The sequence below is a fragment of the Phoenix dactylifera genome, chromosome 5 (assembly GCF_051530095.1).
Source record: "Phoenix dactylifera cultivar Ajwa chromosome 5, Ajwa_hap1_PhDact_Kaust_v1.1, whole genome shotgun sequence".
In the NCBI taxonomy this organism is placed as follows: Eukaryota; Viridiplantae; Streptophyta; class Magnoliopsida; order Arecales; family Arecaceae; genus Phoenix; species Phoenix dactylifera.
Window position 1 is genome coordinate 32660053 of NC_143194.1, and position 27751 is coordinate 32687803.

General features: G+C 37.1%; 1 protein-coding gene across 4 annotated transcripts; it reads left to right on the plus strand.

The window, feature by feature from the left end:
• The first annotated feature begins 296 nt into the window (after positions 1–296).
• LOC103702961 (cyclic nucleotide-gated ion channel 1-like) lies at positions 297–27167 on the plus strand. Of its 4 annotated transcripts, none has more exons than XM_088722463.2 (9): positions 462–683; positions 1797–2130; positions 2736–2888; positions 7621–8152; positions 10225–10437; positions 17061–17338; positions 20839–20950; positions 21580–21816; positions 26274–27167. In XM_088722463.2, exons 3-9 carry the CDS (start codon positions 2860–2862, stop codon positions 26970–26972), a joined length of 2100 nt encoding a protein of 699 aa, XP_088578589.2. In that variant the 5' UTR covers positions 462–683; positions 1797–2130; positions 2736–2859; the 3' UTR covers positions 26973–27167. The 4 variants fall into 4 exon arrangements, with proteins under 4 accessions (XP_008783842.4, XP_088578590.2, XP_088578589.2 ...); XM_026802949.4 differs by having other exon boundaries at positions 1797–1969; XM_008785620.5 differs by lacking the exon at positions 1797–2130 and having other exon boundaries at positions 297–683.
• The last annotated feature ends 584 nt before the right edge of the window (positions 27168–27751 follow it).

Sequence of the window (27751 nt, forward strand, 5' to 3'; positions counted from 1 at the left end):
CACTCTAAACTTTTTATTGCACAAATTTTAAAGCGGCTATTGCACTGGTAAATTTGTGTGGAGGAAGAGGAAACGTCCTTTTGAAAGATGCAATTAGGTGGGTATCTTGGAAGCAATGCTGCGGCTTGTAAAAAAAAGAACTAAATCGATCAGGATACCACTGAGGTGGTAGCCCAGCGAGAGCATGGCCTTACTTTCAATCAAGTAGTTCTAAGTTAGAAATGTATGGACACTGATTAAATTATGAAGACCAAATGCTTTTTGCTCGGATATGAAACCTGAAAGGGCAATAACCCATAACCGGTTTTTTATGGATCCCATATCCGGGTTGTGTTGAGCAATCAGCCCAACAGCTCCCTTCCCGCGATGGGCATTGACGGCGTTGGTCAGCAACGTTGCGGCGGTGGGCCCCGTAGCGGCCTCGGTCTCCTTTAACTAGGTCCATCGGTCCGTTTCTCCGAGAGGACCAAGCCTCCCGTCGCTCCGACGACCCAAGAAGCCTCGGCGAAGCTTCCTCCTCCTTCGAAAGTCTAAAGACTATGGCGACGTGTCTCAGTTCAAAAATAATCGGAGATGGATGTTTGGACCCTAGAAGGAAAGAAGTGGTAAACCCCTCCGTTTCGGCGAGCGATTGCGGAGACTTCTTACTCTCGGTCCCTCCTCCGATCGGCGAGAGATAACGGGTATTCTTCGTCTCCCCTTCAATCTACGCCTCTGCTAGGGTTTCGTCTCCTGATCCCCGAGTTTCTTGGAGTTCCGTCTTGGATTCGTATTTTTTCTTCGATCTTTTTCCTTTTTCTCTCTTTCTTTTTAATCTTTTCTTTCTGTTTCTTTTTGTGCTCTTTGTTTTACTGCCTATTTTTAAGAAATGCAAATTACTTTATACGGATAATAAATTCTTTGTTCATATTGTGCCTGTCAGAGCAAGATTTAAAGAAATCGGTTCCATGTTCGACTTTTTAGGTTCAAACATTATGATCAGAGTTCCCTTTGTCGTTATGGTTCTAGTTTTTCGTAGATTTTCTCCGAGCTATGGCCTAAACCCCTCTCGCTAGCTTTTCTTACTGGCGAAAGGGCTGCTTAAGAAACTGGCGGGTCCATGGACCCTGACTTGAACTACTCACCCGCCTGTTAATTTCTGATGGTTTTGATTGCTTGTTATCATGGCTTCTACCAATTCTGGTCAAAATTATGAAGCATTAATTGATTAGGTTTCCTTTTAAAAGTTCGTGGTTTTACTTAATAATAACTTGAAGAGAATTATAGGAAACACATGACCAATACTGAAGAAACTAGTTTATTAGAAAAGGAAAGTTATGAATGGAATTCTATGTGGCCATTAATAGTATCCGAGATAAGAATTATCTTTATAGTTTCCCTTGTCTCTGCCAAAACTGATTGGCAGGAGAGAGAATATGGCTAATGGAAGGCGCTAAAATTCAATGTGTTGACCATCATGTTGATTACCCTAGCCTAATAACAAAGATGACACATGTAATCTTAAAAAGAATGTGGATCACTTGGCATGTCGGAAGTTCGAGTCTTTTCTGAATTCAAAGATTTCGATGCTTCATTTTTGGTGTTCAACTGCCCTAACATTCCAATGATTATATGGTCATGTAGAACACAGTATGATAACACATGTGCATGTCATTCAGCTTTTTGCTAAAGAATGCATGTTGGGTAACCCTCCATGATTTAGGATTTCACCTGCTTCTACATATTTAGCCATTACAATAGTACTGTTTCGGATCAAAGTTCTGTTGTCTTGTGCTTTAACAGAAAATTCTTTTCAGCTTATGGGACTGTGAAGCACCTAATGTTCTATCATTATCACGACAAAATTTCTCACAAGCACCTAGAGAGCATTAGCTAATTTTTGACTCAAATGACTTATCCAAGTGGAAGACAACTAATATGAAAAAGTGGATTACTCTGATCAAACAGACGATGCAGTGCCAGACTTCAGGTCAAGAAGTGTTCGTACAAGTTTGAACCCTTTTCTTTGGCAAATGGAAACTTGTGCTTGAAATTGCATATGTTTTACATGGGTAACATGCTTTATAGATGCTTGATAAATGGGAAACATGCTATCTAACATGAAAGAAAGTTCAAGACATTTCTTCAAATGTAAGTTAGCCAAGTGGCGTGCTACACCTTGTTGCCCTATGTGCATTGTTTGAATTAGAACTTTGACTGGATTTTCTCTTTTTAAACTAGTGTAGCCATTCTTGTTGAACTTATGATAAATAAATGATAATTTTACACATTATCCAAGTTAGAGTTGCTAATCCCAGTGTGGAAGATGCTCAACACAAACTCCTGCCTGCAGAGATTCAAAACTTCATATTTACTTCCATGCACTAATGCACTATGTTTTTATGTGAGCCACTCTAGTTTTGCGGTAACTATAAATTTCGGTCTTTATATTGGCCTCTTTCCTTTTTCTTTATCAACACTCACGTATTGAAGCTGCATAATTTGGTGAACCCAATATTTATTTGTATAGTCCTATTAATGTGTCATGTATTCTGTCAAACTGAACATGTATAGAGCTGAAAAATTATACTGGAAGAATGGGCATAGTGGCAAACATATTGTTTTCTTAGCACTTAATCTTTCTCCGCGCCTTCTTGACATGCTCTGCCTCATTTACTTTATAGCATTTAAATATTGTTTGGTTGCAACTCAGTTACATTACTATGTTTTAATTGTCTTAATTGTCCTTTTTCAAGGTTGATATGAGTGATTTCTGATGGCAGTCAGACAGCATCCACAATATGGAACATTGTCATATTTGAATGCCTAAAGTTTGGGTTTCTTATAGCAGGCAGTGCATTGCTATAGAAAACTGAAGTAATGCATCATCGGGAAGAGAAATTTATGAGGTTAGTCTTTTTCTTCCCTGGTGTCAATGCATGTCCATCGCTTGGCCCTCTTGCCGATTTCAATACCTAACTGTTGGTTAACAAAATAAAAAACCCCACATTACAAATAAGGAAATAACTGATATTTTGCTGGTTGCTAGTATTCAGAGTATGCATAGGAAATAAAGAATTTTTATTCCTTGATGCAGCATTGAAGATGTTCTTTTTTGCTGGACCACTAGACCTCAATTTCACAAACTGAAATTTCTGGAATTGATATTCTTTTCCGATTGTGCTTAAATTGGTATTAGGACCTAAACAGTTATTTTTATTAAGTATATTTCTGGTGTTGAACAATCAAAAAGAATTCTTTCAGTGTATGGGTGTAACAAGAACACCTGACCAACAAAGTCCGATCTTGTTTTTTCTTTGTTTTAATTTAATAACAAAGCTGCAAATAATCAAATTGGGAATAAACCAAAGCATTTCTTTGCTCATCTTCACCAAGAATGAAAATGCCACACCAAGTTCTTGAGCACTGTTCTCAAGTAAGTTAAAACTTAATCAGTTATTTAATTAATAGTACATTTGCATAGAGAAATGCATTTGTAGGGTCTACAATTTAATTTGGAGGCAATTTGGACTGTAGGCCTTATATAAAACAAATTCTAACTACTCAAAATAATCTTGATGGTATTCTTAATTTTGTTGGGACCATTCAAGGCCTGATAACTTTATCAAAACAGACTGCTTGTCTCAATTCAATGCTTAATATATTCAGCTTATTGTATTATCAAGTGAATCCGTCAACAATTGCAATGAAAGAGAAAACATTTTGAGCAAAGCAGTATGTTGAATACAAAAATTTAAGCAGAGTATTATGCTGATTTATTACCTTTGTGTCTTCTTAGTGTCGGATAATTAGCAGATCAGTTGAAGCTTAAGGAGCTTTTTTTCCTTTTTCGGGTGCGGGTAGGGTGGGGCGGTAATTATTTTTTTTTAAATTTTTTTTATTTAGTAGTTTGATGTATAACATAGAGTACGGCCCTTGGTGCAAAGGTAAGGTTGCTCTATCGTGAACTAGGTGTCACAGGTTTGAAATATGGAAACAGCCTCTCCGTACGCAAGAAGAGGCTCCATTGTGAAGTGGGATGCCCTTTTTTTGTTTGATGCATAACATGCAAAGATAAAAGATAAAAGTGAGGTTTTCTAGATCCTAGGCATGCTAAGAAAAAAGAGTAATGCTTTGTTATGTTTTTGGGATCAAAAGCTGGTGGAAGACTCAATTAGCCATTTGGTCAAGATAATCGGGAAAAAAGAGCTAGGCATAAAGACAAATGAATGCCCTCTTTTTTCTTTAAATCTAAATCTCACTTCAAATTCAAGATATGGGTGGAAAATACCTAAAAGGGTGGCATTAGTCTTTTCTTATGGGGATTGCTATCAAGTTTGTTGCAGTTTCCATCTTTTAGAAAAATATATGGTAATCTTAAAATTTAATATTGTTATTGAGCAGAACACATGGGTTAGTGATTATATAGACTCTTATAACAGTCTGAAGAGGAAGGTATCTAAATAAGGAGCTTGTGAATGTGGTCTGCCTTCTTGGCATCATCAGTCCGGTCAAAACCTTTCTTTTTCTTTTTTAAAAAAAGAAAAAAACTGAAAAAGTGGAAAGTCCACCCTGTTTGAATGTACAATATCTAAAAAAAGAAACAAAACAAACCCAGAAGGAGGCTGGGAGAGTTCAGAAATCCAAAAAAAAAAAAGGAAATGAGAAAAAAAAACAGCAAAAAGAAATCAAACAGCCCAACCAACAAGCATGGGAAACAAGTAATGTCTCAAAGCTTGAATGCAAAATCCAAAAAGAAATAGCTTAAGGTGAAACCTTGCCATCACTTTATCCTATAAACTTGACAGTGGGTCTTCTTCAGTCTCCTCTGGAGAAACAGAAGTGGCTTCTTTTATTTTTCTCTAAACAAACAGCTGCCTCAATCAGGTGAAACTAACTACATTGTTTTGGTAGGAAGTTCTTGATATCTAAAAATTCTGCCTGTTCTTCTTTTGAGTCTTTTGCTCATTTCATTAGGAAAAAAAAGCATGGAACAGAAGTCCCTTTTATTATCATGAAAAGAAAATGCAAGTAATTGTAATTGCAATTTTACATTTTCCAACTACGTGTGCTATTGAATCTGCCCACGTACAGATAACAACTGAACAGTTCCTACCTCTAAGTAGCTCTTAATACCATATTTGGTGCTTATAATGCTTTTTAACTGCCACAACGTCACCCCTATTCTATCAAGTTAGCATGTGATGAAAGTAAGGGTTGCAATCTCAGGCGTACCGGCCCTTAGTGACTATTGCATAGTCTACTGGCTTTGAGCTGGTATTATAGGGGTTGATATGCATTAGTACCGGGCAAACACAAATTGAACCCTGTCACTATATTGTGTTGTATATAGGTGTATTGACCTTGCACCACTCAGTACACTTTCTTCCCGCTCATTTGTATCAAGGCACATCGAGGCGTACTGCCTCTTATCAAGGATATACTGTGCTCACTAGCCATTGATATTTGATACAATACCAATCCTTGAGATTTGATTCCTTGGATGAAAGAAAACTTTTAGATCTTGCCCTAATTTCATATGATCAATGGTGTGTGGAACTTATTTTAGAAATTTACAGTCACATGATCCTAATCATTATTTGATGGACAAGTGCTTGGCCAACATTAGGTTTTCTTTACTTGGAAATTGTCATTTATCCCTCCCTCCTTCCCTCTTTGTGTGTGCATGCTTGTGCATGCACATGCAACTCCTAGCACTCATACTTGTCTCCCTTACAAGCTTGGCAATGCTGCCATCATCTTAGATTTCTCCTTCCTGGACCATTATAGTCTATCCAAAATTTCTTTCTAATCTTTTGTTGCTGACGTCAACTGTTGAATATCGCATAAGGGGTCGGCAATGAGTATTTGTTGAGAGGAGAGAGAAGTTAGTGGAGTAGAGAAAATATTCTCAGCTTAAAGGCCTGAAGCCATTTGGTAAACGGTGGGATCATAAACCAATAGTAAGGGTGGGATCAAGTAGGTCCACTGTAAGCAACTCAACAAGAAATTGAGTGAAACTGAGGGCATGCCATTAAAAACAACTCATGATATAATTGAAGGGGAAGAACATTATATACAGTGAACCATATATTTGTTAGTATGACATGACAAGCCAATAAGAAAGGAGCATACGATTGTTAGCTAACATTCTCTTCAGGCCTTTAATATATTGCCTAGAGATATATGTACTTGTTCTTTAGAAGCAAGGATGCCTTTCTGTCCCCTTCTGTATCTGTAATTTTGTACTACCTTTAGTTTTTGCTCCAAATTAGTTGTGGACCTGGTGAGCTTCCACCTTTTGCTTGCCACTTCCTCCTCTCCCCACCATGCAATATATTAATAACAAGCAAATTTGAATTCATGAAGATGATATCACATGCTATCTTAGTTCAAGTTATAATTGAATCCAAGAATATACTTAAATTTCCAAACTCATCCTTGATTTGTTTCTTTGGAATACATTATTAGCGTTCTTCATCATAAAATGGTTTGCTGTACTAGCCCAAACTGGATGGTACAGGGCGTACCATACCAGTTTGGTACCCATATTCGATATGGGTGGTGTACCGATACTGGGTATGCTGAAATGACTCCGTACTGTACCATACCAATACAATGCTAGTGTGGCATCGGTACAAGGTCCGGTACCGAGACGGCGAATCTTAATCATGATATTATATTTCAAGAATTCAAATTCGGCTCAAATTTTGTAGAAAAACATAGATTTAAATAAAGCAAGGAGTTTGCTTCCATGTTATTTATATAAAATGACTGGGTTTTGACCTTTTCTACTTGTTTGTGTTGACTTCCTTTGCAACTTGCACCAATTATGGTCAGTTGAAATGGATTTATTTCTTTAAGATACATTTCTATTGTTCTTTATCATAATATCATATTTGGAGAGTTTAAATTGGAGAATTTGGCAAACTTTATATAGAAAGAGTTACCCCAATTAGTGAGTTGTGTTTGTGATGCAGGATGAGTTTTAACCTCTCCTACTTGCTTGTATTGACTGTCTTCTTTACTTGCACCAATCATGGTTAGTTAATCTCTTTTTGCCTGGCAAAGTGAGTTGAGTGCTAATGATTGAAAAATGATATTTATCTTGATGATACTGCAGATATCCTAAGACTCGGTTTCAAAAGTTTTAATACATGAAAGGTTTTGGTGCATACTGCTTGCGGTTGGTAACAAACCAAGCCATATATACAATCGTTTCAACTGCGCCTATATACTAATGTTTGCTCTTGCTAATCCCATCTCATGTATGAAGTGGAATTTCCACAAGATAGTCCAGATTTAAGTAGAATAAACAGGGATATTTAGATAGTCCACAATTCTGAAAAACTGGTGCAGAAGCACTTTGGAGAGACTAAGCTTATTTTAGCCATGAACCTTTTTTGCTTATTAAACAGCAGTCTTACCTTTGTGAGAATTGTGAAGCTTTAATAATGGTTCTCTGCTTTTTCATATTCCATGCTGCTATCTTATGTGTTTAGATGCAGATAATGGCAACACATATATAATTTTGCTCTTAAATTATAAATTGATGGCAATTATAGCCGTACTTCAGCCTTTGCCATATGTTTATCCTGGCTTGCAATGGACCTCTTGTTGTACTGATTCTTCTATGTGCAGGTTTCAGGACTGGAATTCAGAGCGGTCCCTGAGTTCAGAGAGGATATTTTCAGGGAAAAAACAGATAACATTTGGTTCCATAATAAAGATAATTCAAAGAGTATTTGAATGGATTAGAAACATTTTTCACTATCAGTCTTTAAGTAATTCATCTACAGAGGAAATAAAGTCTGGAAAAAAAATTCTTGATCCTCAGGGATCATTTCTTCAAAAGTGGAACAAAGTATTTGTCATATCCTGTGTAATTGCAGTGTCTGTTGACCCCTTGTTCTTTTACATCCCGGTGATCAATGATGAGGTCAAGTGCCTTGAATTGGATAGAAAGTTGGAAATCACAGCAAGTGTTTTGCGTTTCTTCACAGATATCTTCTATATACTTCATATCATTTTTCAATTTCGAACTGGTTTTATTGCTCCTTCATCTAGAGTATTTGGAAGGGGTGTTTTGGTGGAAGATCCGTCAGCAATAGCCAAGCGATATATATCATCATACTTCCTAATTGACATTCTTGCTGTGCTTCCCCTTCCTCAGGTACTAGATTTACTCTGATGTGCATTTATTCTACGTATTCCTATATATCACACAGCCAATCTATTTAGTTATGGGTTACTATCTGATCAATTTATATGAATTTTTTTTCTTGTTTCATGTTTGAGATAAGAAACTAATGATTTGCAAAAATTGTGAAACATCATATCATTGTAACTGAAGCACTTAATTGGTTCCAAATTCAACTTTCGATTGCTTTAAAATGGTATGATTGCATAATTTTTTGTAACTGATACATTATCTGGACATACAAATTTCATTATGACACTAAAAGAAACTTCCAGATGACTTAAAATAGTAACTACATGATGAGATTTTTATAGATGCTGAATTTCCTATGCATAAATGGTCATCCCTTGATTCACAATTTGTAAATACCCAATTTAGTGTCTTCAAATGACTTCCTATGTCCTTAGTTTGATTCTGAACTAAACCTGCAAAAAGTAGAAACCGTAGTCTTCTGCAATTTAATTGTTGAATTATCAATCAATTTCTTTTCTTGTTTGAAAGAAGTAGGATAACATTAGAGCTCATCACCTTCTTTCTTCTTGATCCATTATTATCTTGACCACCACCTCAAAAATAAATCCCTAGTGATTGTTCCCATTAATTTAAACAAAGTGCAATTGAACTTAAGCATTTGCCGAATGATCAGTGCATTTCTTGCAATATCAAGGTTTGTTAAAGAAGTCCAAATTGTTTCAAAATCTGATGTTTACCCTTCTGCAGTTCCACCGTTGAAGTCTTTATCAAACACTACATTCTGTGCATTAGTTAATCTATGACGGAATCCTGTATATCTATTAGCTAATGCCATGCTTGGGGGACTGTTCCAAAGATCACATAATCTTAACTGAAAAGTGTTTTTTTTATAAAAAAAATGCTGTCTATGCTCTTTTCTTGTTTTATTCTTTAAGCTCTCTCTTTTCCTGCATATTCCCTAACTTATGAATCTATAGCAATGGGTTATCGTTTTAGAAATTACAGATTGCAATGGCTCTTCTTTAGCGTCTTTTGGTCTTTATGTTTCTATCTTGTCTACAAACTGTTGAGAGTCTCACACCCTCCACTGGCATTGAGTGGAAATTTTCTGATTGTTGGACCACCTTCAGAAGTGTGGTAACTCAAGAATGAAAATCCTTTCCCACTTAGGAAGTGTGGTAACTCCAGAATGAAAATCCTTTCCCACTTAGGAATTGTGGTAACTCCAGAATGAAAATCCTGATTCCAAAAGTACAAGAATTCTTGTTTCTTGTGCAACTGCCCATAAAAGTCCTATAAAGAATTATTTGTTGTCATTATGTTTACTAATTTAGCTACAACGTTCTGCAATTTGTATTTTTGGACATAAGCGCTTTCTATGGAAAAATATTGGCATTTTTGAATCTATGAAAGAGGAAAGAATTAAAGTACTCTGCTTTGTTAAAAAAGAAGGATGGTTGCAAGTCAGTGGCTTAAAAAGGCAATGACTTGTTCTTTCTTATAATATGTTCGGGCAGATGCAATAAGTGGAAGGATCTGGCTTGGAATGATTAGGTGCATAGAATTGAATATATAATGCTCCTTTTGCAGGAGATTCTGAAGTTGATGTTCTGTTAATATATTAGTCCCAGCTGACGAATCTCAAAATATTTCAACAATGTTTTCAACTCATTTTCCGCAAAATTATACCATTGCTGCATGTGATATTTTCTTTATTGGGCTGAAAAGTTTTGGAGCTCCGGTTGTTTTCATGTAGTTTTTTATTAGATTGATCTGTATATTTTGTTTATACTTACTGTTGTTATTCTGATACTGGATATAGTTCTCAATTTTTTTTTGGTTCGTATGATCTCATTTGCTTCCTTTTGTTTATCAAATTCATAATTTGCTTGCAGAAATTTACTTCAACATTATTTTGGTTTTTGTTTGGTTTTACTTCGAAGGTCCTTTTCACCCCCGCAGACTTAAGATATCATAATCTAGTTAGGATTACTCATCTTGTTCTGGTGGGAATGTTATTTGTTTCCTTGAGAGGTGCCAATGTTTGTTAATTGCATGTTTTTTCTGCTCAGGTGGTTGTATTGATTGTAATACCCAAATTGAAAGGGTCAGCGCTTCTCACTGCAAAAAATATTTTGATGCTTATCATTATATGCCAGTATGTGCCAAGATTTGTCAGGATCATACCATTGTATCTTGAAGTTACAAGGTCTGCTGGCATAATTACTGAAACAGCATGGGCTGGGGCTGCTTTTAACCTTTTACTTTATATGCTTGCAAGTCATGTAAGTCCATTTATCCTGGCTTTTTTCTTTGTAGTTCTGCCAAATACTATTTTATTTTTCTTTTTGTGTATCTACTGCTAGCAATTCCTGCCACAGTGCTACTTTTTCTTATTTGAGTTATTATTGTTTTTTAATCTCCTGCAGTCCATGAATGAATGGGAGTTAAAGTAAATACAAGAAAATCTCCCCCCCACCCTCCCGAAACAAAAAAAAACAAGAGAAAGAAAAAGCATATTGTATGCATATATTAAATAAGTGTCATGAGTAGAACATGCTCCCCCCCCCCCCCCCCCCCCCTCCTCTCTCTTCCTCTTTTAGGTCTTATAATATTAAAGCCATGTGCTATCGCCACTGTCAAATGCTGTTATTTTATTCATGAAAATCAGAGAGGGTCGAGCAAGAATATATCGATTGAGCTTTGGCAAGGATGAGGAATGGAGTACCATGGGGCTATATGCTAGTAAAATAACATTGGTGTAGGCTGGTGTAGATAAGTGCACCATTGCGTAATCAATCTCAGATGTCACGCTATGAAGTTATGGACAGTAATGAAAATGGGTTTGGGCAAGTGATGTGTTGGAGGAACTATTGGATCTTATCCAGAAAGACAAACCATCAAGTTTATTATTTAATTAATTGATGACACTTGCAAAAACCTTACAAAAAATTTTTCCTTGTCGTGGAGATAGGAAACAACAACTGTCCTGGAGCGGTTGTTAGTTAACGTTGAGGAGAACATACATTGAGTCTCTAAACAGGATTCACTAAAGATTTGAAGAAACTAACATTTTTCTGTTTTGTATGGGATATCTTGTTTAGAGATTATTAAATTTGCAGTTTGCAATTTGTAGCAGGGCTTGCCAGTCTTGACATTTAGTTCAATCTCTTTATAGGCGTTAACTTGTTAAATTATCTGTTCACTATAGTTTTAGAAGCTGTGCTTTGTTTATTTTTAGAAAGATAAAATCATGATTAATGAGACTAGGAGAAAGTTCCATAAAAATAATCCAAGGGCCTTAAAAGACTGCAAATTAATGCAAATTAGACAGTTTATTTATGCTCTCCTATTGCAAAGATACTGAAATACGAGATAACGACCAATATTACAATGTTTCCCTAGGTTAGTTACTTCCAACATCTTAACTCATAGGGAACACTTAGTGAGACAATTGAAGATGTCCTTATTACATAAGAACTGGTTGATGAAAGAGATAACAGTGGTGTGACAAAGTATATAAACATTGAACTGAAGCCATCTTTTAGCTTTTAGACTAAAAGGGGCTACATGTGGAAAAGCATATGCTAGGAAGAAAGCAGCTTTTGCAGTTGATAAATGTCATGGTAAATATATATCATGATCAGGGTTTGCTAAACCGGTTCCGGAAGCCGTACCGATCGGCGACCGGACTGGTTCAGCTCGTTCGGTATCGTCTTGGTACCGGGCCTATACCAGGAGAGCTCAGCCAGAGCCGAAGAAGGAGAAGAGAAACAGCGAGCGGAGGAGGGAGGGAGAGAGAGCCGCGGAGGGCTGCAGGGGGGGTGGCGAAAGCCGAGGCCACGTCTCCTGTTTCTTTCGAAATAGGGGACACGGCCGTGGAAAAAATTTGGAGATTTTTAAGTGAAGTCGGCAGAAGCTAGAGCAAGGTCCGCCGTACTGGTACTGGTCAGCGTACCGGTGGTGGCCCGAACCGATATATACCGATCCCGTACCGGCACGGTAGTCGTACCGGCTGGTTTTTCAATGAAAAGCTTCCGGTACCGGATCCCACGCTGATCTAGTACCGGTCTCTGCTCGGACCGGTTCGTACTGGCATGTACCGGCCGGTACGGCATACTCTGGGCCAGAGGGTTTGCCGACTTCATTTAAAAATTTCGAACTTAAAAAATTTGAAAATTTTTAAAGTCGGCAAGTAATTTGCCAATTTCACTTAAAAATTTCTAAATTTTTTCCACAGTCGCGTCCCCTATTTCAAAAGAAACAGGGGACGCAATCACGGCCTCAGCCTCCACTGCGCCTCCGCGGCCTTCGCCACCCCCCGCGGCCCTCCACAAGCATCCACGGCGGCTGCTTCTCGTCCTGCCCCCGCTCGCTCTCTGATTCTTCCTTTCTTCCCCGGCTCCGGCGCGTACCGGTTTCCATGGCGGAACCGTACGGATAGGCCACCGGACCGGTCTGATAAGGGCTGAACCGGCCGGTACGGGCCGGTTCAGCATACCATTTTCATGATAGAGTGTTGTTTTCAAATTAGTGAGTTAAGGCTTCCAAGGGGATCAGAGATTATTTTTTTTAGATGGCTTAGACGAGTGGTTTACCCTATTGTATTGGGAGGTGTCAATGAAGAGCTTTCTGAGATAAACACCTTGCCTTTAGCAACTGAACCTTCTAGAGGAGTAAGTAGCTACTAAATTATCAATACGTTTCTATTTTTTCAGGTAAGGCTTGCTAATGCAGTCAATAGTTTTTTTCTTTTGGATGAGTGATAGTAGGTTGTTTCATTTATTCTCAGTTGTGCTTTTTTCTGAGATTGAGCTTGTCCAGTTGCCTTCACAGCTCTCTCTCTCTCTTTCTCTCTCTCTCTCTCTCTCTCTCACACACACACACACACACTCAAGCACACTAGACTAAAAATATAGCAAACATGATAGACATGATAAGATCTGAGAGTCTGCAGAAAGGCAAAGCTTCATGAACAGTGAACTCTGGAGTTCGGGTCTATGATCCAGTCCATGCTATTTGCATGATGGAAAATAGTAGGAACTGGACGTCGGAAGAATCTGCAAATGAATATTCTTTATTTCCTCTCAGACAGGCCCTCTTTTCTCATTTGAATGGACATCTCTTTCGGTAATGATCATCTACAACTGAAAAGCTGAAATGAAAGGCATTCTCTGGCCATGGAATAGGGAGGTTTTTGGTGACTTGTTTCAGAACGTCAGGCGAGCTGAGGATGAGGTTCTGAAATCTCAAGTTGTAGAAAGAAAGAACGAAAAAGCACACTTAGAAAATATTTCTTGTATCCCTTGAGTTTATCATATGAACTTGATAAATTTCATGCATAGGATGAACGTATAAAAGAGAGGTGTTAAGGTGTACATGGTAAAACTTGGACTGTTGTCAAGAATTCTAGAAAAACTTGATAGTTTGCAATACTAAAGGATAAAATAATGAAAAATGATTGAGAATTTGAGATATAATAAGGAGTGGGCTTTGCTTCATGTTCTGCAACCAACAAAGGAGATGGATATCTAAGACAATCTCGTGTGGAACATGGGAACTAATCTCATTTTTCTTACATGAGTTTTACGCTGTGGAATATGTCAAAATTTTCTATTTCCATGACTTTCTTTTCTGTCCTTTCGTTCATGCCATTATGCCACCATAGTACCTTGCAAATTCTTCCTGAGGATTAATGAATTTTATTTCCATTAGAGTGCAGGGAATGCGTCTTCCCCCTGGAAGTGCATATTCCTGTTTGGGGTTCTCTATTGATCTCTCATATATTTGTACTTTTTTCTATATTACTATAGGATTTTATGGAACTACATGATTCCTAGACCAAATTCAATGGATGGATGGACCTTGTCATTCATCCAGATAAGGTTTGTTGTATTGATAGTGGGCATTGTATCAACTACTAGGTTGGTATGGTCCTATACCAACACATGGTATGGTGGGTCATGCTGGTCAGGTACTACTGCACCAAAACACTTTTTTTTTATTATTTTTATTAATTTAATTTCTATCTTTTTAGTTTTTTTTATGTTGATTCAAGATCTAAGGGGTTTTTATTTGTTATTTTTTAAAATTTTTATGGTTTAAGGGGTTCCCTGGTACAGGTTTTAGGGTTTAAAGATCATAGAACACTATACAAAGCAAATAAATTTAAATAAATGAAGTTATGAACTATAGTTTTAGAAATGGATTTATATCAAGTAACTGAAAATTACAACACATTACTTAAGTGTAGTCCCATGTAGAATGTTTATATGCCTCATAGACATCTGGGTCTTTTTCATATTCTAGCCTAGGATTTGATTCCAATCTGAATATTGTCCCTGGCCCTATTATCTCTGTTTGATCGATCAATGTGTGATATTCCGAATCCTCATTTCTAATGGAATCGAAATGATCTATGGATTGATCAGAAGATCCTTTCAATTGGCTAGAATCCCTTACTTGAACGAAAATAGATCTTGTGGAATCAAAATTCTGGGTCATTTCATCCGTAGATCCGAGAAAGTCGAAGCTTTCTCTGCCTCTTGTACAGTATTTGCCGCAGAAAGAAGCCCATACCCTTGTTAATCTGTCTAATATTATCCTAGATAACCACCTTGATACTGATCTCCTATCTGACATTGGGCTAGCCATCACATACTAGGGAAGGAGGCGGTATGCTATGACCCGTAAGAGGATAGGGCTATGGAGGATAGTACTCACTTGAATATAAAGTCTGCGGTGAAGGGTTTAGATACTGGCTGTATATTGGCCAAAGATGGTAGCCACTTTGGCTATTGAAGAGTCCAAAGTGTGTTGTGCCTGGCCACCTTATCTTTTTGCCACTTCTTATTCAGATTTTACCAATATGCCAGCATGAATTTGTGGTGGTTGGTTGGCTTGTTGATTTATCTCATCCTATTTGTCCTTGCTTTTTTCATATCCTCCTTGGTATCTTGAAGATGTTGCATTATTACTGCTGGACCTTGCTTAACACCTAGCAAGCTGTCACATTAGGTTAAGCACCCCAGCATGCTACTTGAGTTGGGTGTCACACCTTGGGTTTTCAGGTCACACCGTTTGCTCCTCAGGTGGTGCTGGATCCCTAACATGGTTCTATACTGCCACCAATGTTAGGATCCATCATCTTTTGGCTACTTGGCTCCGCGTTTGGATGTGGGATCTTGCAATTTTGACAACTAATCATCAAACACTAACTTGTATTTCATCATATTTCATGATTTTATAATATAATTATAGGTAAAAGATATTTAAAGCAAGGGTCCTTAATGTCATTAATGAATCATAAATTTGTTCAATACACTTCATTTATGACTTCAAGATATATAGAACGTTACTACATTTTCTTAAGTAGTTTTAAACTATTGTTGCACATTTTTTTAGTTTGGTTAGCTATTTTAATTATGAATCATTAAATAATTGTGCTGATTTACATAACCATGTAAAATATCCAGTTGCTCCATAAAGTGTCCAATTATCTTTAGAACTGCCATTTTTCATGATTTAGTTTAATTAGTGATTTTTTTAATTTCTAAATCACTACATGATTTTGTTAATTTATAAAATCATGCAAACAAATATGCTAGTTGCTTATAAAAGTATATCCTAGTTATCTCTACATATTACTATTTTTCATGATTTTTCAGATTTAATAATTATTTAAAATATTGTTTATTAAAAATTTATATTAAATTAGAAAAATCAAAAAATAGATTTTAGTTCAGGCTATTGTAGCAACATACAAGGTTACTACATATATATATATCAGCTAATGAGGTGTTTTACTCGGTAACTTTTCACATTTATTCAATTTTGGGCATAAGCTTAGACAGGAAGTGCACATATCCCCCCAAGCATGCTAGTAGTTTTTGTTCTTGACAAGCATTTTTATATTTTATTTTTGAAAATTAATTTCTTAGAAAAATGTTTAAAAAACATTGCAAATATTTTCTATGCCAATGTGTTGATCAGAGTGAGAACTATAACATAGCATGGGTCATGCAAAATACAAAATTTTGGCATGGTTTCCTCTTATTTTTCCAATTTTTGGCTAATTTTGGCACGAAAAAACAAGAATAGAGGAGATCTTATGTCTCTATAGCTTGAATGAGGCTAAAATGGCCACAAATCCTCTCCTAGATCACATTTTCCCTCTCTTTTCCTCTCTTACCAAGTTCAAACCAAAATCTAAGGAGAAAAAGGGTCAGGAAACCCTTCTTCTCATTCTATGCTTGGGATGTAGGTGAATCCACAAATGCCTGACAATATCGCCTAGAACTGGTTTGTACCACCTGGTTCCAAACTGGGCTTGAATCAACATGCAATTCCATGCCAATTCCTTGCCATCTCGGTATGGTATGGAGAATACCACCCAGTTTGGTTCGGTTCAGCAAACCTTGCATTCACATCTGATATCTTATAAAAGATATGCATAAAAAAAGAAAGCAAAATCTATTCTTCTAAAGAAATTAGCTAGGAGATATTAAAACATTGTGTCTTGCAGATAATCATCTTTTATGCATTTCCTCGCTAGTGATACACTACTGCAAACATGCTTAACAATGTTCTCCATGTGCATATGAAGCTAAGAAGAGAAAGTAAGATACACTCTTAAGGAAGCCATATGATCTTCTTTACAGAAAAGGAAGTTAGTTAGAACAAATAACTTCATCCAGACAATCCTTCCACATGCACCACCTATAACTTACAAAACTTAAGTAATTCCTCCTCACAGGGCAAAAAGTAAGACCATATGTTTTCCTTTCTGCAAACCTAGTAATCTGTATATCGTCACCATCATCATCATCATTTTTAACGTGTGACCTAATTTTGCTCTACACTAAAAAGCATGATTGTCATTTGGACTCATTTTCTCTGATTTCCATAGGTTCTTGGAGCAATGTGGTATTTACTTGCTATTGACCGACAATATGCATGCTGGAGACATGCCTGTAGCCAAAGCCAAAACCATTGCCATATGGCCTCTTTGTACTGTGGTGAACATAATGGAAACAATAGTTTCTTGTTTCATGATTGCCCTTTAAGCGAAGATCAAAATGTCTTCAACTTTGGAATATATCTACATGCTCTTCAAAATGTTGCCCAGTCAAGGAACTTCTTGGAGAAGTTGTTTTATTGCTTTTGGTGGGGACTCCAAAACCTGAGGTTTGTGCATTGAAATATCACCTCTTTTCTTTCTATCAAAAGAATTATCTACTTTTAGGCTTTAAGTCGTGTACCATGATGGTTACTGGGAAGGTGAATTCTTTAATTTCTCTTAAGTATTGGAGAAATGATTTCTTTCAATGATATTTGTTTATGTCCCACCACTCGTTTGCACTATTCCTATAATATTCATAAGTATAGAACTTTAATCAACTCATGATAAACTTGTTATGTTATTGGAGAGTACCTCTACTGCATTTCAGCAGTGAAACAGAACAAATATTGCATGCAGTTTGTGGCTTCTTTCTAGTGATTTCTTATTTACTCTTTTGAGAATCAAACTTTGTTGCAGTCAAAGAGATGTTATTGAATATTTAATTACATAAGAAGATATAAAGAATTCACATTTAATCACATTCTAAACTTGACGTATTCAAGTTCAACCTCTTTTTTTAGGTACTCCATATCTGGAGGTTTAAAAGACTGAAAGCTCTGTCTTTGGTCAAAAGATGCTTATGGGTGAAACTGTATCTGTGTGTAATATGCAGAATTAGGTCTTATTTTGAGAAGCAACATATGATAAGTCAGAGCCTTCTCAAGAACCAATTGAAGCTTTTTCTCTTTTTTTTCGAGGGAAAAGATTGGGCAGAGCCTAATGAGAATATAAACAAGTATTTTTCAAATAACTGATGTAATTATTAATTTATGAAACAGTACAGTATAATCTAGTTAATGTAAATAACATTTTATGATAAGGGTTGTTCAAAATTATAAGCTATCGGCAGTTGCTCTGTAAGTTCCAGGGATGACAACTCTGTAAATGCCTAATAAATGTTGTTGAATCATTTAAGAGAGTAGTATCTCGCATATGGAAAAACTGTTGTCTAGATATGTCAAACCGAAGTTGTGCCGTAATTGCTTTTTGTCATGGATGTCTTCTCTTTGCTAAGAAAATGAACATGGAGGATAACAAGGCCTTCTGAAAACAAGGTTAAAGGATACATGTGCAATAAAGCATATGAAATGCGAAGTAAAACTAAAAGAAACAAGGGCACAATACAGATATAAACTAAACAAAGGCATCTGGGCGTTCCTAGAAATTGACCATATTTGCAGCAGAGCTCTAAGAGAGGATAAGCCTTGAAAATTCCTGAAACATGATAGCCAAAAAGAAGAGAGATTATCCTATTCAAGATGCAAATAGCATTTCCTTCATGGTTTAAAATATTCTGGTATTCTTTTCCCGCCAAATAAGTGAGAGTTAGGTAAAGGATGCAATACCATGCAATCAAGCCATGTCTTTGTAGATGATCAGGTGGACAAAGCAAGAAAAATTTGCCTAGCGGGCTTGGAGTATGTTGAAATATGCCTAGCTGGCATGTTTTATCCTTATTTTCCATTAGAAGCACTATTGCTGAAGCAACAAAGGTCATAATCTAACATAGTCTGAATTTACTAAAGAAATTTTTCATGATTAGTAACGAACAAAAGCCCCAAGGCAAGGAAATATGTTCCACAATTCAAGAAGATTGCAAAGAAGAATTTCATTGCAATTATCCTTTTTGTTCTTCTCCTATCTCCCTACTTGAATACATCATATATCATTATTGATTCTGCTCTTGTTGGCCGAATTCAAGAAGGTTCTTGCAGTTTTAACATCATCATCTGTAATAATAAATTCATAAGATGCTAGGCTGAAGTCCCATGGTTAGTCTAGCCAAGAAAATAGTAAAGAAGTATCTTTTTTTTTTAATGTCAACCTGTTATTTAGCTACAATATTCAAAAGAAGTTACAGACTTTATCAATACCCTTGCACCAATTCGTCCTTGATGGGTATAAGTTTTAGAGTAATCTATTGGAAAGTAATATATCAAAAGAATGATGAGGAAACCTGTGTTCTGTCTTTTTGCTCTACCATGGGAACAATGACCAAGAATAAGCGCACTCTAAATCATGTCCTAGTGTTGAAGTAGAAATTGTGTATTGTAATTGCTATAGGTTTCCTGGAGAGCTATATTGTATGGTTGAACACTTGTTTGGGACTGTGATGTTTGCATATGGAGGATTACATGAACTAGGGGTTTCCCAAATCCATATCAGGTCATTCCTAATTTTAAGAAAGTGGTAGAGGGCTTTCATTGAAAATGATTTGAAGTTCCAAGAAGGGAGGTTTTTCCTTTATCAAGAGGATGTAAGGGGGGAGTCAGTCTTGACTGGGGCTGTCAATGGGCCAGGCTGGCCCGAGCGGCCCAGTGATCAGACGAAAAAACCAGGTGCAGGATGGAATTTTTAGCTGGCAAGCCTGATCGGCCTGGTTTTCAGGAAGCCCGATTAATTTCAGGGCCAGGCCTGGGCCACATTTTGGTTTAAAATGAATGAAAACCCAGTTTGAGCCCAGCCCAGCCTGAAAAATCATACTGAGTCAGGTCAGGCTCAGCCTGGTTCAGGCCATGCTGGGCTTGGGCCTAAGCTCTAAATTTCAGGCTTGTTTTGGGCCTACACCCATCCATGCCCAACCTAGGCCAAAGGGGACAAAACTGTTGAAATAAATCACGGGAAAAGGTGGCAAATAGGACACCAGCCACACCTCTACTGCAAATTAGATCTTTGAGATGAAAAGCGCCAAGTTTGTAGGGCTATTTTTTGCTTCCATTTATATGGATATATTTTTGCCTTTGTGCGTCTTTTGGGTGTGCATGTGCCCATGTGTACCTGCATGTGTGTTGGCTTCTTATGTCTTGCTACTGTTTAAAGATGAGGCTCTTAGACTCCTGATGGCATGAAGTTTCCTATTTCTTTATACATATGCAATGAAAATTATTAAGTGATTGCTGCCCTCTTTAACAAGTTAAAGAAAATATTACAACTGATCATGTCAACCCACCTAAAAGACTAAGTCGTAAATTATTCATTTAATTTTCTGTTAGTGAGGCTTCATGCGAAGAAGTAAGGTTGACAAAATTGAACTTGTATTCAATAAAATACTTAAAAAAACTTGAAACTTAACTGTTTTAGGGGTGCTTTAATCCATGAGTACGAATAAAATGAGTTGATTAAGGGCAAATTTACCGATTTTAGTTTTATTTGATTGGTATTTAGGAGCAATTGTTCCCATTTAATTTTGGTTTTATGAGTTTTTAAATGTGAAGATTATGATCAATAGAATGAATACCTAGTTAATAGGGCCCGGTCTGCTTACCTTCTATCTAGTTTGATTGGTAGCACCCTATTGATAATCACGCAATGCACTAATAAGCAACCTCTAAATTTTTTTTTTTGTTTCCAGGCATTCTGAATATTTTACATCATATCTAACATGTAGATTCTTAAGGTAGATGGCTCATATTAACTCCTATAAGGGAAATTTCATTTTGTTGTTTCTGGTTATATTTACTGTTCATGTAATGCATATAGTTTATCAGAAGTAAAACTAGTCAGATGTGGTTGTATTTTATTTCATTGTTTTTCTCTTGAACCGGACTGTTGGCTTTCTTTGCAGTTCTCTTGGCCAGAATCTGGAAACAAGTACTTATACCTGGGAGATCCTGTTTGCAGTTTTCGTTTCCATCTCTGGTTTAGTTCTGTTTGCACTTCTCATCGGCAATATGCAGGTCATTGTACTTCAACTTCTAATTATTATTTGCATATTTGTCCCATCACATTAAATGTAAATAACCAATATTCTGAATATTGTTGGCTGCAGTAATTCTTAATGAAAGGCTAAATAGTTTAATTTGGGATGCCGGATGCCCCTGTACTGTATCTTTCTGCTTAACTGTCTTGTGCTGACCCATCAATTCTGTCAATCATGAGATGAATTTTTCCCGTATAATATTGTATGGGGTATCTTGTAAGATATCCTTGGACTTTTTTTAGCCAAGAATGTTTTACAGTTCAAATTATGCAAGCTAAAACACAGTTTTCCTGCTGACAATTGTATATCACTATGTTCACTTCTTATTAGTTATGTGCATCATTCCCTTTCAAATAAATGCCTTTGTCTCCAACTTACATGTAGCTTCACAAAATTCAAGGATTTTACATAGGTCATAAAAATCTCCGCCCAAAGTTGAGTTTGTGACATCAAAGGTTGCATGGCGTTAAGTATTTTATGGTCATTAATAGAGATAACTCTCTTATGGAATATATTGCTCTGCAACTATGTATTTTCTGCTGATAAAAAAAAATACCCAGATTTATGCTGGTTGCGAGCCAACTAAATTGCTTTTCACTGTTACAGACTTATCTGCAGTCCACCACTGTGAGGATAGAAGAGATGAGAGTGAAAAGGCGAGATGCAGAGCAGTGGATGTCTCACCGCTTGCTTCCAGATAGCCTTAGGGAGCGAATTCGTCGTCACGAGCAGTACAGGTGGCAAGAAACAAGAGGTGTCGATGAAGAGAATCTTCTGCGGAACCTTCCTAAAGACCTTCGAAGGGATATAAAGCGTCATCTCTGTTTGAATCTTCTCATGAGGGTAGGTCATTTTTCATTGATATCTGTGCTGCATTTTATTGCTCCATGGAGATCGACCAATTTTCCACATTTCTGCCAAGGAATCATAATAATTGCTGATATTTAGGGTTTCATTATTCTGCTCCAAATTCATTGTTATTTTGCTTTTTCCTAACAACACTAAAGGGAGCAAGGACGTCTTACTATAAGAATGTCATTTGTACTTCTAAGCTTCTAGGGTAGTTCTGATAACCAAAATAGATGTACATAATAAATTAGTAGTTCAAACTTTGTCTTGAAGGAGATATGATACTGAGATTCCTAGATTCACTATAGTATTTTTGTATTATTTTTTATACATGCATATGTGTGTAAATTTTGATACTATATGACTTGGTTAAGCCACATGCCTATAACCCTAGATGTTGAGGGGAAAAAAGAGCTTGACTTTGTATTTTGCCATTTCGTACTGCGAACACTAAGGCACAAGCAATCAAATGGCTTCATGCTAGACTTTCTAGATACTTGCAGTCATGTACTTACATGTGAGCTCATGCCTTTATTTACTTTAGAAGGTGAATATCATCTAACTAATTTAGGTGTTGGTTAGCATCTCTTTCATTATTTTTCTATTTTTAAAGCATATAAAAGTGTATTTTATTTTTCTAATTTTTAAAAAAATTAAATATATATAGTATGGTCGGTTATTTTTAAAAACATAAATATGGCAATAGTGGTGAAGGCGGTGGTAGTAACAGTGGAAGCAAGGGAGGAGGTGGTGGTAATGGCGGTATGGTGGAGGTGAAATGATGGCAGTATGGTAGCAGCAACAGTGTTGGTAGGGACGCTAATGATGTTGTGAAGGGAATGGCGATGGTAGCAGTATGGTGGTAGTGGCAACAACAGTTGTAGTGATAGTGGTAGCAATATGGCGACGATTACAACGATGATGGTGACAGCAACGGCGGCGGTAGAGACAACATTAATGATGGTGACAGCGACGGTGGGGGCAGAGATGACTTTGACAATAGCGACGATGACAATGGTGGTAGAGCTGGCGATGGTGGCAAAGGAGATGATGGTGAGGGTGGGAAAGCGATGGTGGCAATGGTCTGAGGTGGTGTTAGTGGTGGGGTAAAAAGCATGAGTTTCTTTTTCTGAAAATATTGAATGTAAAGGTTTCTTATTTTCTTTTTTTTAGAAATGAAGAAAATAATTTTAAAAAATAAAAATAAAAATACTGGAATCCAACATGTTTTTGCCTCAATTTTCTATAATTTTATTTGTAAAAATAAAAAAAGAGAAATAAAAGTGGTGCCAAACAAGCACATAGTTGTACAATTCTTTTACTTGATCCTAGGGCTGAAATAGGATCGGATACAGATCGGATACTAGTATATCAATATCCATATTCGTTTTGTCTAATGAATATAGATATGTATACGAATGGTTGTCGGATGCAAAAATTCATATCTATATTTGTTTTAAACGAATACGGCTACAAATTGGATACCGAAAGTATGGATATGGATACGGATATAAATCGCATAATTAAACTTCATAACCACAATCAATGATATTACTAAGTGGATAAATCAAGTCAACACGATGCTAATGCGGTTATTTTTCTTAAAAGTTTAAAAGAGTGCTATGTAAAATTTAATAGGGTTACAAATGGAATTGAATATTAGGATATGGTTCGGATAGTTGTCTATCCATATCCATATCTTTTTTTTGACGGATATGGATATGGATATGGATATTAGTCGGATGCTCAATTTTTTATCCATATCCGGATAATTTTAGATACGAAAACGGATCCAGATAGATATTATCCAATCCACTTTCACTCCTACTTGGTCCACTAACGCAGGAGTATCAAAATTTTGAAAGATAATCATACTCTTTTGTTTTAACAATGCTGGTGTCAGTTCCAAGCATGTATGTAAAAGGTGGAGAGTTGACGTTGGACTTATACCAAAATGTATAATATGCTAAAATATGCAATGAATCCTAATTTGATATTTGTTATGGTTAGTTTGTGTGAAAGTTACTTCATTTCTTTTAGAATGAAAAACCATATCAAACCTAAGTCTTGACCTAACAGCTGGCAACATCGTGCATGTAGTGAAAACATAAAGCTAACAAGAGAAGTATAAATTTTAATTTGCTAGTCAAACTGCCTAATTTGAATGGATTTATTGTTTGCAGATCTGCAAATCTAAAAAGGTGAAAGAACTACGGTAGGGTTTCAAGTTTGATTAGTTACGGAAAATAAGTATAATATTGAAACCAAAGAGGGCAAGGGTTACTTTCAGGATTTATGCATTATGTCATTATGATGAAAATTAAGGCCTCTTATATTTCTAGAGCGATCATGTGATTTCTTGATCTGTCTTGCATATCTTTGAAAAGAAAGAAGAAGACGGTGAAGGAGAAAGAAGAACAAGGAGAAATGATGGGAGGCATGGTTGTTGTTGTCAACCAAAGAAAGGGGAAAAAGGGAAGAATTACGAGGTATAAAGGAGAAAGAAGAGAAAATGCATTGTCCATTAGAAGGAAGCAGGTCATAGAGAATGAGAAAAGGAAATAAGGCATTGGTGGCTGCAACTAAATAAGGAAAGAAAAAATACACGGAAAAATAAATGACCGGAAGAGGGGAGAGAGAGAGAGATGGGTTGTGAAAGTGATGTTTCCAGGGAGAGGCCTCAACAACAAAGAAGAGGAAAGGGTGGGAGAGGAGTGGGGAGAGGGATAGAGAACTTTTATAGGATTACCTAAAGAAAATCCCTTTCATTTTCTCATTCATTAGAAAATCTTAAAATCAACACATATACAGATCACACCACTAATATACGATTTGCATTGCAAGTTTTGTGCTAATCATATAACTTCCAATAAGTGAATGTTTTTAGGAGGTGTTGTTACTTGTTAGCATGTTTTGTTGGACCGTGCCGAATCGACTGGTTCAGGGCGTACCAAACCGGATCGATCGGTTACAGGCATGGTTTTGTACATCAGTTCGAAATGGAGGGAGGGGGAGAAGGAGAGAGAGGAAAAGAGAGAGGGAGGGACAAAGAGGGAGAGGAAGGGAGGGAGAGAGGGCTCGGAAGCCTCCCCTATTTTTTTTCAAAATAGGGAACCCCTATTTCGAAACAGGGGATCCTATTTATTTTTTGCCAATTTTGAACTGAAGTCAGCAATTTTGAACGTTCACGACATGGTATGGATACGTACCATAACATGCCGGTTGCTGACCGATATTGGTCTCGGTACCAGTTTGGTGAACCTTGGTTGTCAATGATCTCCACCATCATGGAATACTCAGATCTTGTGGCCTATACAATATCCGTCATGAAAAAAGCAAAATTGCAAAAAAAATGCAATTAGACATCTCCATTGTTCATCAATTTTGCTAGGAAGGAGGGCGAACTCCATAGAGTGGATTCTTGGTGATGCTTTAGGAGAAGCATGCAGGGAAAGCTAAGGAACGATGTTATCAGTTAATAGCGAAGCTGAAAAACAAACCAAGCCTGTTGCAACTTCTCACAGTCCTATTTTTTTCCCTTGATGTCCTTTATTTACCTGCTAGATTTGCTAAGATATGGCTGAATTTATCTATCTTCTGCAAGAGGATGATCAGTAATATGCATCCAATAGTATGCACAACTCTATTAAAATCAGAAAGGATTGATAGACTCATTATTTGCCGATGCTGGCTGACCAGAGGATTCTTTTGCAAAATTGGGTCAGCAATAATCTACAATTAGTGTTGAAAACTTGAAATAGTAATAAAATTCACATCTAGATGTTGTCATTTGATGGACAGACAATACTGACCCTGAAAGTTTTAGGAGTTCCAATTTGCACCCCGGAAAGTTTCTTTGTAACTGCTAGCAGATGTGATGATTTGTGTTTGTATTATTTGAGCATAGGGACAAGAAGCTCTGCTCTCTGAAACCCAACTTATCAAGGAAAAACAGCCTTGGCGGTTGGATACTTGAATGTAGACCATCTGTCAAATTAATCAAACAATCTGCATTTTAGTTCTCAGGTAATTATATCATCATTATTAACATCCTTCTAAACTATTATGTTTGGATAACTTAAAGCCTTTTATGGAACCGTAAAAGAAATGCCCAAACCAAGTTTCAACAAAAGGAAAAAACAAAAGCCCTTTGTGTGCATCCACATGCCCACCGAATAGCAATAATTGCAGACGACTCCTCTAGGCAATCCTACAATATACTGCCTCCATGGTGTAAAATTTATCAACTGTTAAAGTTGCCTTATTTATAACGTACCTCCAGCCCACAGATTGATTTCCATGAAGGCCAGGTAATATTCAGCATTCTTCAAAGGGGGATTCCAACTATAGTACATTTCTCTTTAAATCCAGTCAAATCTTGATAATTTTAGAAGCATGCCATGTATGTAAAAAGTGGTGAGGTTTTCATGCATATTTCCTCTTCCTGTTAGGTTCCAATGTTTGAAAAGATGGATGATCAACTCATGGATGCCATGTGTGACCGTTTGAAACCAGTTTTATACACAGAAGGCAGCTGCATTGTTGGTGAAGGGGACCCGGTGAATGAGATGCTATTTATCATGCGAGGAAAGCTAGAGAGTATGACCACAAATGGTGGAAGAACTGGTTTCTTTAATTTAGATGTTCTGAAGGCTGGGGACTTCTGTGGAGAAGAGCTTCTCACGTGGGCGCTGGACCCTCACTCAGCCTCTAGCCTCCCCAGCTCAACAAGGACAGTAAAGGCATTGTCCGAGGTTGAAGCTTTTGCTCTAATGGCTGAAGATTTGAAGTTAGTTGCTTCACAATTCCGGAGGCTCCACAGCAAGCAGCTCCAGCATACATTCAGGTTGTATTCGCATCAGTGGAGGACATGGGCTGCTTGTTTCATACAAGCAGCATGGCGCAGGTACTCAAGAAAGAAACTTGAGGATGCTCTACATGAAGAGGAGGAAAGGTTGCAGGCCGCAATGGCAAGCGGTGGCGCCAGTTCACCAAGCCTTGGTGCCACATTATATGCCTCAAGATTCGCCGTGAATGTCATGCGGACTTTGCGGCGAAATGGAACGCGCAAGGCCCGCTTGCAGGAGAGACTTCCCGTGATGTTACTGCAGAAGCCAGCAGAACCCAATTTTTCTGCTGAAAAGCATTAGTGCATAGTTTTAGCCATGATACCGCATTTTCACTATAAGAATGTATTATCTTGAAGTTATCGATTCTATCCAAGTGCTTGATTGTATGGTGCAGTAGTGTGAATGGATATGACAAGTTGTATATAACAGGTTGAAACTTAGCTTTGCGCTTGCAGCATTAAATTTTCAATCTGAGAACCCATGACAGTTATTTAACCTGCATTGTCGTCTTGTCATATGTTTATGGTGGTCTAAGGCTGTTGGTACACAAATTGTGCGCCAAAAACCCCATGACAAGGAGATAGTGGTCAATGTTATTTGTAAATTATTAAGAAATTGGATAAGAGTTTCATTGATAGGTTTTAAGTCTGCTTCGATTCAATATTCAATTCCTTGCGTTTGGTATTTACAGTCCAGATCAGGCATCATTTGAATTTCATTGTTTGGTAAGGCCATCATGATTACAGCCAATCTTTTGATTGTGACCAGTCAGCTTAACGAGGGAGCTCGGTAGCTGGTGCACATCCGTGCTAATCATCAGGCCGCCTGTTCTTACACGGCACTTGTATGTATCACAGTTCTTTCCACTTACTCTGCATCTAAAGAATCGTAGTATTTCCTTCACCGTGTAGCAAAGTTTAATCTGATTCATGTTACCAAGAAGTTGGATTTGATAATTGCCTGATCGGACGGGATAGCAGTGTCGTTCGGAAATTTATGATGCAATGTGTATTATTACCACCATCCCGCGATCCCAGGATCTGCAACCTACTCTCTTCTTAGCTCTCTTCGAGGCCGTG

Excerpts from the sequence above, each read along its gene's own strand:
- LOC103702961 (XM_008785620.5), top strand. The coding sequence starts at position 2,860 with ATGCATCATCGGGAAGAGAAATTTATGAG. Across the intron at positions 8,153-10,224 it reads CTGTGCTTCCCCTTCCTCAG|GTGGTTGTATTGATTGTAAT; the intron begins GTACTAGATTTA and ends TTTTCTGCTCAG. Across the intron at positions 10,438-17,060 it reads TTTATATGCTTGCAAGTCAT|GTTCTTGGAGCAATGTGGTA; the intron begins GTAAGTCCATTT and ends TGATTTCCATAG.